General features: G+C 52.5%; 1 protein-coding gene across 1 annotated transcript; it reads left to right on the top strand.

Annotated features, from left to right (window-relative positions):
* The first annotated feature begins 213 nt into the window (after window positions 1-213).
* Window positions 214-10,846, top strand: SMIM10L3 (small integral membrane protein 10 like 3). The gene is made up of 2 exons (XM_037057851.1): window positions 214-660; window positions 10,740-10,846. The coding sequence occupies exons 1-2, from the start codon at window positions 475-477 to the stop codon at window positions 10,758-10,760; spliced, it is 207 nt and encodes a 68-aa protein (XP_036913746.1). The 5' UTR covers window positions 214-474; the 3' UTR covers window positions 10,761-10,846.
* The last annotated feature ends 563 nt before the right edge of the window (window positions 10,847-11,409 follow it).

Raw genomic sequence — 11,409 nt, 5'->3', positions numbered from 1 at the left:
GCCTCCCTCCGTTTTTGTTTTCTTTTTCACCATTAGGGGGCGGTCGTAGACAGCACATCAGCCGCCCTCCCCACGCCACCGCGCGCACGCATGCGCGTCTTACCTGCGGGGAAAAGGTGATCAGCGGCCGGCCCAGGCGTAGCCTAGGGGTGGGGCCGGAGCACGCAAGCGCCGCGCGGCGCGGGCATTGTGACGTCAGGCCGGTTGGCCCGGCCCGCAGCGGGCGGTGTTTCCCGGAGGTTCTTCCCACAGGGTGACGCGCGGACTCTCCTCCCCGCTGCCCGCCCGCCCGCCGGCCTCGCCGCCGCCGCCTCCTTCGCTCCCTCAGCGCGCAGAGCGCGGGCAGCGGCCGGGGCGGAGGCCCAGGGCGACGCGGGGCCTATAAGAGAGCCGGCGGGCGGGCTTCAGAGCGCCGGGCGGCTTGGGTCCGCGGCCGGTCGGTGCGCGGGGGGCGAGCAGCGGGCGCGCGTCTATATGGCGGCGGCTCTGTCGGGCCTGGCTCTCCGGCTCTCGCGCTCCGCCGCCGCCCGCTCATATGGGGTCTTCTGCAAGGGGCTGACCCGCACGCTGCTCATCTTCTTCGACCTGGCCTGGCGGCTGCGTATCAACTTCCCCTACCTGTACATCGTGGCTTCCATGATGCTCAACGTCCGCCTGCAGGTGGGTGAGCCGCGCCCGCCCAGCCCCTCTCCCCACACGCTCTCCAAACGCGGGTGCGCAGTGCGCGGTCCGGCCACCTCGCCCAGGGCGCTGAAGATGCTGTCACGAGCCGCGAAGGTGGATGCTGGGTTTTGCCAAGCACCGTGCCTTGGGAACCCCACGGGAGAAAATCCCGCAGAGGTTATTGTTATCCCCATTATGCAAATAGGGCCGGGGCGGGGGTGGGGATGAGGTGGAGAGCTTACCGTGGCTTGCCTGGGTTAAGGGCCTCTGTGGTCGCGGGTCCGCCGAGAGGCGGGTGGATGCTGCTGGCATGGGCTGGAAAGGCTCTGGCCTGGAAGGGAAAACGTTGCCCAGAAAATTACAAATTGGGCCTTTGGGTGGGGTGGCTTTATGGTTGACTTTTCTAGTTCCCAAACTAAATGGAGCGTCGAAAGATAGTATCCTTGAAATTTGAAGTGGACTAATGCATGTTAACTAATGCTCTGATAGATGTGTCTTATTTATTCTGGCTGCGGTGGAAGTGGGGTGGGGATGAAGATGAGGGAAAAGGAGGTGGAGGAGGTGGAGACAGACCAAAGGGTTCAGAGGCCAGAAACAAGTCAACTGTGAAACTGTGGCGACACCTCCCCCAACCTTGGAGATCACCTTTGTTACAAGTGACTGACATGTTTATGTCCTTCAGGTTACAGATGCCTTTTTCTAGTGGAATGGAAAGTCTTCAGATTGAGAGTTATGCTTTCCAAGTGTGTTATTCATGACCAAGTGCAGCCTGCTCTTGGATTCTGTTCCCTCTTCTGGAGTGGCTGCTGGGGGCCAGGGCCATGTCCAGGCCGTGTGATGGACGAGGGACAGGCCGAGGGACAGGCCCCAGTCCCCCGGGAGGTTGCAGTCTGGCAGTACCTGTGTGGCTCGGCTTCCTGCTGTGCAAAATGAGGAAGCCTGAGCTCTGGGACCAGGCAGTGGTGACACCCGGGGATGTTGTCCTTTTTCCCCCTTCTGGTTTGGTGGCACCAGAATGGCATTGTCCCTGTGCCTGGACCTTCGGGTTTTGGGTGCCTGTCACTAGTAATGGCAGACCACAGAAAACCTGAAACCAGCTGTTGATCAAAATTGGGTTAAGATGAGGTGAGATGAACCAGCCTCTCTATTTCAAGGTCCAAATAGAGATACTTTTATGTGAGCAAGGGCTTGTGGCATCCTGAAGTGGTAGCCGACTAGAGGAGTTGAAAACTCAAATATCTTTCCAGCGGGTGGTATGACTGGGTCAGGCGTACTGGGTGTGGGGACTGGGGTCCCAGCGAGCCTGCGCCCCAGCCAGTTGCTGCTCGCTCACTGCTGTTTGCCAGATTGAGTGATTTCCAAGGGAAATTGGATATCCTGCTTTTTAGATATCAAATTAATAAATTAAAAGAAAAAGCTTTGTGGGTAGAAAAAAATGTGTCTGCACTTTGGAAACACTTGTTCTAGAGTTATATTAATAATTTGCAGTCATTTATAAAATTACGTGAATGACTGCAAAAAAAAACCTTAGTACGTAATGTTGAAAATCAGTTTTGTACCATTAAAAAAAGTCATCTTTCTCATATGTCCACTTACACAACACTTAGGCCCGCCCCCTGAGTCCAGGCCACCATATTCGCTCACCCGGATGACTGCAGTAGCCTCCCATCTGTTTTCCACCGGGCAGAAGATCGCGTCATCCTTCACAGAAATGAAAAACAGAACTTCCCATAGCACACAGAACGCAGGTCACCTGTTTTACCCTGCAGATCTGACTTCTGTTCATCTTTCTTCACTCTCAGCCAGCTTGTTTCTTGGTGTAATGAAACAGTGCTCCAACCGACTGAGCTACCCAGCCGGGGCTCTAGCCAGCTTGTTTCTTGCTTACTCTTCTTTCTCACTGTTACCTGTCTACGGTCTGCGTGCACCAAGCCCCTGCCTGCCTCTGGGCATTTGCACGTGTGGGCTCTCCCACCTTGAGTTCTCTGCGCTGGCGTTTTCAGTGCTGGTTCATTCTCCCACCTTGGTTCTCACCTCAGGCAGGACCTTTGTGATCACCATATTGACGTGACCTGGCACCTGCTCTTCTCCTTGCGAGAGTGCTGGTGGCTTGTTTGTTTCTTGTGCAATAAGGAATAAGGGATCCCAGATCTCTCCTGGTTTGTAGGGCAGTGAGGTGATCTCTGCAAAGGCTATTCCAGTGCAAATTTCATAACCGGGAATCTGTGGGGATGCTGGAGGGTAAGTGCGTTTCGAAGTGGGGAAGTGGCTCTATCCTAGTGACGTGGGCAGTCAGGAGAGCTAGGTGCACCTTTCCCAGGTGCCCAGGGGAGACGCCTCGGTGGACATGGTGCCACGTGACCGTCCAGGTGCAGCACAGCCTCAGTGACTCCTGGGAGCTGAACGCCCTAGGAGTCACACCTGGGCCTTTGCAGTCTGGTCAGGGGTGGCGGGGTGGGAGCACAGGCCAGGTGGTCGCAGGGACCTCGGGAAGAGCTGCCGAAGAACCGCATGGAGGTTTTAGGTTTGGTCTCGGGTCTGATCAAGTGCAGCAGCAGCTGTCCCCATGCTGAGGGGCCCCGGGTGAGAGTGGGCTGTCTGTTGTTTACTCTGGTATTCACATCTGCTACTCCAAACTCCCCTGTAGGTTTAGGGTTTCTGTTCATTTGTGGAAATTGCTAACGTACCTGATTTGAGGCTGTAATCATTTTCATCTCGGGTAAAGGAAAGTGCAGCAGAAGGAGAGTCTGAGCAGAGGGGCAGCCCCGCGTCACCGCGCTCCTTTGGCCCAGAACACTCCATCTCCATCCTTTCCATTGCAGGGGGCCCAGGATAAGGGACTCCACTTCCCACACCTTCCCTCAGAACCCTCGAATCACTGGTAGGGCGGCAGGACATTTTAAGGGGGTTGATATCTAATGCTAAAGGTGATTAAATGAGGAGAGAGTTTTGTAAACTGAGAAGGGTTATGATTTGAAAATACCGTTTGTAAGCACGCTTTAATCTAGAGCCATCAGCACCCTATATATTTGTGTAGCGTCTGAGGGACATGGCAATAGAAAATTGAGAATCCGTACCAACCCCCAAAGGTAGTCAAAGCAAGGTAGAAAACTGTACTGAGAACCAATCGTAGCTGAACACGTCCTGCCTACACCTTCTCAGTTATGTGGCCTGTGGGAAGAGTCAAGTGTCTCGGCCTCAGCTCACCCAGGGTTTTATAACCATTAAGAGAGAAGGACTAAAAAGAACAGCTGGAGAAAAGGAGATGATAATTGTTAAACTGAGTTGTCATTGTTCCTTGTCTTCTTGTGAGGTCCCCGTCAGCCACATGGCCCTGTGCTGCCCAGGCCCGAGAACCTTCTTCCTTTGGCCCGTTGCTCTCCTCGTTCTGTTTCTAACTCCTCCTTCATAGTCCTTTTCTGAGTGACTTTCTAAATCCACAGCTCCACGTGGGTCAGTGATCACCTACCGCTTAGAAACTACATTTGCTCATTCCAGTCAGGCAAAGACTTCGGACTTGAGGTGGGTTAGAAGGGTGTTTCAGTTTGCGCAGAGAAGACCCTACAGGCAAGCCGTGTTATCCTTGAGTCAAGTTTTTGAAGTCTTACACGTGCAAGCAGATATTAGAATGTATGAGTTAGATGTACTGCATGTACTCAGGTTAAAAGAGATCCACCATATGCAAAGAAAAGCAAGTTTAAAAGAAAACAAAACTACCTGTTATCCCATTAAAAAATTTTTTTTGTACATATGCTTGTCAATGCCTGGAGGTGGAGGGAGCATTCCAGGACCCAGAAGGCTGCCTAACTCAGGAGGGTGCCCGGGCACTGCTTCTCACGTGATCTTTGGAGAAGAACCAGGGTTTCTTCAGCTCCATAGACTGGGTAACATAAGCAGATGCTTATTTCTCCCAGTTACGGAGACTGAGAAGTCCAAGGTGTAGGCACCAGCATGGGCAAGGTCTCCTGAGGGCCCTCCTGGTTCCTGGCTGGCTCCTTCTCATGTGTCTGTAGGCGATGGAAGGGGCCGGGATTTCTGTGGGGTCTTTTTCATAGGAACACAAATCCCATTTGTGAGGGCTCCCCCCTCATGAGGTAAGTACCTCCCAGAAGCCTTAACTTCCAGTGCCATCACCTCGGAGGGTTCAGCGTATGGATTGTGGAGGGAACACAGACATTTAGCCCGTAGCACCACCTGATAGCTAAAAGGGAATTGCTTTCACATGAGGAAGAGAGAAGGCGGGCCTGACCTTACACCATAAACAAAAATCAACTCAAAGGGGATCAGAGACCTAAACTTAAGAACCGAAACTGTAAAGCCTTAGAGAAGAAAACGGGAACATCATGATACTGAATTGGGCGATGATTTCTTGCCAAAAGCACAGGCAACAAAGAAAAAGTAGGTGATTTGGACTTGATCAAAATGAACAGATTTTGTGCAGTGAAGGACGCCGTCAGGAGAGGGATAGGTCTGGACAGCTTCGTGAGACGGGAGGAAGTGTTTGTACATCGTGTGTCTGTCTGGTGAGGGTTGACAGCCAGCGATGTGAAGGAACCCTGCAACTCCGCAATACAAGCAGCTTAATGCAGAAGCTGGCAAAGGGCTTGAAAGGACCTTTCTCCAAAGAAGATACAATACAGATGGTATCTATACAGATGGTACGAGATGATGCAATATGGCCCCTCCCCTGTCACCCAGTGATTGCTTCTCCGCCTCTGCTGGACAGAACCCTCCGGCAGCATCTTGTCACTTGTTCCCTGCACACTCCTGACCATGGCGAGGATGGTGACAGCTGCTGTTCATTGGACAACCGTGGGTGCTGGTCTGAAACGATGTTAGGTGCTTTCAGACATTGATTGAGTCCTCGACACTTTGACGAAAGAGGATTGGTTGCCTGAGGTGCCCAGCTGGGACATAGCCGCCCCAGCCCCTCGGATGCGTGAGCAAATGCACCTTTGGCACCCAGGTGACCAAAGGAGGTGGCTGATGAGACCTCGTAGCTGGCTCTCTCAGGGCGGGCATGATGTGCACCTGCCGAATGAGTTGTAGCAGGACTCAGTCCTGTGGGTGTTGCCTGCAGCTGTGACTCAGCTGCCGTTGGAGTCCTTCCTGCTTCTCCCCTGTGCTGGGCAGCCTCTGAGGACTGCCTTTCAGCCACTTCCTCCGTCCCATCAGTTGAGTCACGAGCACAGGGTGTTAAGGTGCTTAGTGTTCCCATCCGAGAGCTGGAGGAGGCCCGGGTGGTCTTGCAGTGTGCTTGGGAGCTCTCCTAAGGCAGGACCCCACGCCAGGCCTCTTGCCATTGACCTTGCTGAGCAGCCCCTGCTCGAGTGGCTGTGTCTCCTCCCAGTCCCCGTTGGGAGCAGCCTTGCCAGATGGCTTTCAGAAACATCGAGGCCAGGGTATTTTTAGTTCGCAGAGCAGTGGTATCCAGACCATCGGTCCCGAGGCCATTAATAGCTCAGGTTAGGGAAGGTGAGGTAACAGCAGTCCGAGAGGGCGGCAGCTGCCGAACTGGGTCAGGTCTGTTGTCAGGCAGCTGCCTCTGGCAGGCAGGGCGTTTGTGGAAGGTGACTTCTCCAGTCTGCACTGCGGCCCGGGCACACCCAGGCAGTCTCGCTTCTGTGCAGCCATCCCCGGCTGCTCTTGTTTCATTTTCAACCTTTGCCATATTTTGGGGGGGGAGTTGTGGTGAGGGAACTAGCTCAGGAGTCTGCTCCCAGCCCTGCCTTTGTTTTCCCTGACTTGTGCTGGCTTGACGCCTTCCTTCAGTCTAGGGGTCTCGGTTTGGGCAGCTAAGTTTGCGTGCTGTAATTGATGCGCTTACTTCTTGGACTTCACACGGGGGTGGGCTGGGGGGTACTGACACCGTCGGGCCCAGGCCAGTTTATTAGGTGATCATGCATACTTCACTGGTACAGCGTAATGCACCTACATGTATGTAACACAGCGAAGTGTGTAGAGAGCATAGGGGAGGGAGCTCAGCTCTCCGACTGTGTGTGTGTGCAGCTCTGTAGGGTCAGAAGAGCGGGCTGGGGCGGGCCCAGAGCCAGGGCGGTTTCGCTGCCCGGAAGATTTTCGTTAATCCAGTAGAGCCAGATGGTCTTTGGCAAAACATTTATTCTGTCATCGTTAAGTACATGATTACTTTATTGATTCCATCAGTGTTGCCTTATTTAAAATATGTTAGCGCAACTCTGGGGTTCTCCGTTGTTCTGAATAGCACTAGTTGTACAAGGACTTAATAAAAGTGGTTAGAGCCCTGGCTGGTGTAGCTCAGTGGATTGAGCGTGGGCCTGCGAACCGGAGGATCGAGGTTCGGTTCCCAGTTGGGGCACGTGCCTGGGTTGCAGGCCAGTTCCCAGCAGCGGATGTAGTTCCTGGCAGGGGGCACATGAGAGGCAACCATACATTGATATTTCTCTCCCTCTCTCCTTCCCTTCCTCTCTAAAGATAAATGAATAAAATTTAAAAAAAATAAAAAATAAAAGTGGTTAGAAACTAATTTTCCTGAGGGTTGGCCCACATTAGATGACCTATTTTTCTTAGGAGTTTTTTTTAAACCTGTATTAATATGTATTAAAAATATATTTGGAAATGCTTCCATTTTAGGAAAATGTTCATTCTTAGTACATTTCAAATCAGTAAAATAAATGTAAGGTTTGAAAGAATATGGTTTGGAAAGTTAATTTGAGAGAGACTGTCAGAAGAATTTAATTATATTTGACTTGGTAAATTTTGAAAGTATTTTTTAAGTTGTAGCAGAATTCACACTTGTAAGACTTGTACCTCTTGCCCCGGCTGGTGTGGCTCAGTGGGTGGAGCACCAGCCTGTGATCCAAAAGGCTGCAGGTTTGAGTCCCAGTCAGAGCGCAGGCCTGGGCTGTGGGCCAGGTCCCTGTTTGGGGGGTGCAAGAGGCAACCGCACATCGATGTTTCTCTCCCATCCCCTCTCTCTAAAAATAAATAAATAAAAATCTTAAAAAAAAGAATTGTGCCTCTTAAAAGTTCTCATTACAAGAAAAAAATCACAAGTGTGTCTGGTGCTGTATGGTGACTTGGGGCGATCATTGTGCAATATGTGGGTGTTGAGTGTTGTACACCTGAGCCAATACAGTGTTATGTCATTTATATCTCAGTGGAGAAAAGATTTCACCCTATGTTTGTATATTGCTTTATACTGTTCAAATATATTTTTCAGTTTTTTTAAAAAGATTTTATTTATTATTTTTTAGAGCAAGGGGAAGGAAGGGAGGGAGAAAGAGGGGGAAACATCAGTACGTGGTTGTTTCTCATACGCCCCCCAATGGGGAGCTGGCCCGCAACCCAAGCATGTGCCCTTTGGTTCGCAAGCCAGTGCTCCATCCACTGCGCCACACCAGCCAGGCTGTTTTTCACTTGTGTAGAGTAATGGTCACACTGCTAGCAAAACTTCTGAGTGCAGCTCACACATATATGTATATATACATATATATGCAAATGTATACACAATTCTACACACATGTATATACACATATCTCTTTATACATGTATCCTTATAAACTTTCTATTTTGCTCTATCAAAATATATATGTATTATAAAGCATAGAAAAAGTTTAAAAGGAGTGAGATAGAAATAATCAAAGATGCTCCCGTATTTTCTCCTATGCTCCTTGAAGTGGGGTGGCCCCATTTAATGACTGCTGGGCTGGCAGACTGTGTGCAGTTTTCCGAGGTTGACCTGGAGCTAATTGAGCTGTTCACACAGGAAACACATGTAACCCCCTCCTTTGGAAGCACTCGGTGCAGGTGGTGGCTTCCTCCCTGGGGCCCTCCGAGACGCTGGCCTCATGCACCTCAGTGGGTCCACGCTGTCTCTGTGCGTCACATGAGGGCCGCCCCTGCCTCAGCCCCCCAAAGCTGGCTGCTGCTGAGTCAGCCTCCAGCTCTGACACTGCTTGAGGTGAAGTCTTTACTAATCCATCCGCTTGCTGGAGTCCCACCGTCAAACTCTGTGTGTCCCCATCCGAATTCCTCCCCGTTTTCCATTAACGACACCATCCCCCAGAATTGAAAGTCAGAAGAAATCTGTGGGTCGTTTCACCCTCTTCTGCATCTGGCCACCACTAACTTAAAAAGAGACTCTCCCTATGGCCTTTGCTCTGACAGGCCTCCTCTCTTTTCTGGCGCTGTTGGAACGGCCTCCTAATGGGACTAGTGTGACCCCTTTCCAGTCTGGCTGCCGCACTGCAACCAGGCCAATTAATCTTCAAGGCGAACCCAGCAACATTCCTGGCTGGAAATCCCTGTGTCTCCATCCCTGCCGAGCGAGGTCCAGGCTCCTGGCACCAGCGGCCCTGCCTCGTCCTGTCCTCGGCCCCTGGTCGGCTCTCCATCCTTAGCCTTGTGCCTTCTCCTGCGGCCTCCAGTGACACTTACTTGCTTTGTTTTCTTCCCAGTGTACTCTCTGCAGTTCTAAAAAGTTCCACACTCATGTGCAGTCGTGCAGCTTAAGAGTCTCTAGCTCCACAGGGTCGGTTGAGAGGACAGCAGCTCCCTGTCCCCATGGCTCCATCCCCGATGCCGGCCCCGCACAGCTGCGCTGCGGCCTCTCCGAGTGGTGCCCTGTGTCTCCAGGTGCTGGGGGAGGTGCTGCCGCCTGGCCGGCCTGTAGGCCTTGTCCCCGCCTCCTGCGGGAGGTGAGAGAGCCGCTGCTCCGCCGCCCGCCTGCCGCCTTCTTGCCCTGGGAGTTCCTGCTCTTTGGCAGGTGGCTGCTCCTCAGGGCAGCCTCTCAGGAACATTGCAGAACACGCTACACGTGTTCCCTTATATTTCATTTATTACTGTTCCGGGGTCATGGTTATGTTTTAAAGGAACAGGTACCAGTTTTTTTAACTTGCCAATTAATAAGGGAATTAGTAAGATGCTGTAATCACTTTAAAGGAGAACTTAGACAAAAACACATGTATTCAGGGGTGCTCAAGTGAATTTACAAAAAGATGTAAAACTGGTCCACAGGGCAATAATACGTTGCATTCCTCCAGACAAAATTAGTTTTCATTTCTTTGGATAAGAAATAATTTGCCTTCCTCTTGAGATTCCTACAACTTAGAGCCTTGTATAGCAGCTCAGAGACAGAGGTGCAGGGCCCTATAAATTAGCCCGAAGGACGCACTGGCCAGCATACCCGGTGATCTCAGTTTTGGTCCATTTCAAAGCCTGTCACTCTTACTCCTGACCTCTTCCCCATGTGGGGCGTAGAAACGTCGGGGCGAGGTTATTCTTGGTCACAGAAAAAGGCTGGTCTCTGGATTTAATGAGCGCAGCAAGAGCATTAAGTGGTGGGCCGCCTTGCATTTGCTCTTGAACAGCATCTGAGGTCACAGATCCGCTCCTCTGCAGAAGTTTTCACGCGAAATCTCGGGTGGGGCTTGTGAAAGCCTCTATCACCTGCTGGTCTGAGAGTGGGGATCGCAGCTCAGAAGCTTTCTCCACCAGAGTTCTACTCGCAGAGCCTTCCTTTCAAGGCTCCAGACTTTGCTGAGGTTCCTACCTGCCCGCAGGTGACCTTCCTGGCCACCTGGGGCTGGACCTTGTATGCCAGGGGCCCTCCAGGCTGGCTTCCCAGGAGGGCTTTGTAAACCCTGGATCCATAAGCAAAGTCGACCTCGGTTCCTTACGAGTGGCTTGTTATTGCGAGTCATTCTCCGACAGGACATGTCAGGTAAGGCCTCGGCTGCGTCATCGCGTCGTCCCCTCACGTGCTGGGGGCAGAGATTCGTACTGAGTGAATGTCAGCACCTGCCCTGCTGGGGAAAATACAAACCTCAGAGTCTTTCTTGTCTTTGAGCGACCTTGGGAAACTGCCCCCGGAAAGCACCGTTCCTTTTGTTGTGACCTTCACCGGGCAGGGTGTTGTCCTCTTCCTGTCGGGAGCAGGACCCAGGAGGAGAGGCAGAGAGAAAGGTCTTCACGTGTGTTAGCATGCAGCTGTGTGACTCTCCTAGACCCCTCTTCTCTGTGACACTGATTCGGTTATAGTTTTCTTTCCGAGTAAAATATTTTATAGGAAAGAATAATTTGATTGTCTTTTCCAGGTCCATATTGAGATCCATTGAAGACCTTCCACCGACTAGCACAGGTGTGTCCTCGGGCTCACTGCACCAGAGAACGCGCATGAGGGACAGGAGAGGGGCCCTGGGCGCCTGCCTCGCGGGAGTGCAGGGGGAGGACTGGGACAAGCTGCTGCGCAGCCTCCGGACACAGGAGAGCCCCCGCCCGTCCGGTGCCCCTTCCTGGGCGAAGAAGCCTGCAGTTGGTCTGCATGGAAATCCGCACAGTGAGGGGTCGTCATCGGCAGTGAGAAGCGATCGGGGCGAGGCCAGCCTCTTGCTTCCCAGTGGCACCGTGGCGCTTCCACGTTTGAAAGGATCAGCAAGAAGGAATTGCGCTTCCCCAGTGGCTCAGAGCAAGGCCGCGGATCTGTTCTTTGCTCCTGCAGAAGAGCATGTTGCTGGGGGCTCCTGTGCTGTCGAAGGTGCCCTGGTGAGGGACTGGCCAGGAGGAGGGCCCGGGGCCATTGAGAGCCACAGGGGACGGTGCCGCAGAGGAGAGCCTTGGGGGTCGAGACTGCAGTGCCACGAGCAGCCGTCAGACATGGGTGTCTCTGAGGATGGTCCGAGTGCTTTTCTTGAGACGAGAGGCTCTGAGTCGGAACCATCCTGCCTGCATTCCGTCCCGTCGCCATCGCTGCCCGCGCGTCCCCAC

The sequence above is a fragment of the Sturnira hondurensis genome, unplaced genomic scaffold, assembly GCF_014824575.4.
Source record: "Sturnira hondurensis isolate 20B ecotype Veracruz unplaced genomic scaffold, ASM1482457v3 Scaffold0009733, whole genome shotgun sequence".
Classification (NCBI taxonomy): domain Eukaryota; kingdom Metazoa; phylum Chordata; class Mammalia; order Chiroptera; family Phyllostomidae; genus Sturnira; species Sturnira hondurensis.
The sequence above is the reverse complement of the archived record's forward strand: the minus strand, read 5'-3'. Positions and strand labels throughout refer to the sequence as shown.

Coding starts and splice junctions, on each gene's coding strand:
- SMIM10L3 (XM_037057851.1), top strand. CDS start 475: ATGGCGGCGGCTCTGTCGGGCCTGGCTCTCCGGCTCTCGCGCTCCGCC. Junction 661..10,739: donor TGCTCAACGTCCGCCTGCAG/GTGGGTGAGCCG, acceptor TGTCTTTTCCAG/GTCCATATTGAGATCCATTG.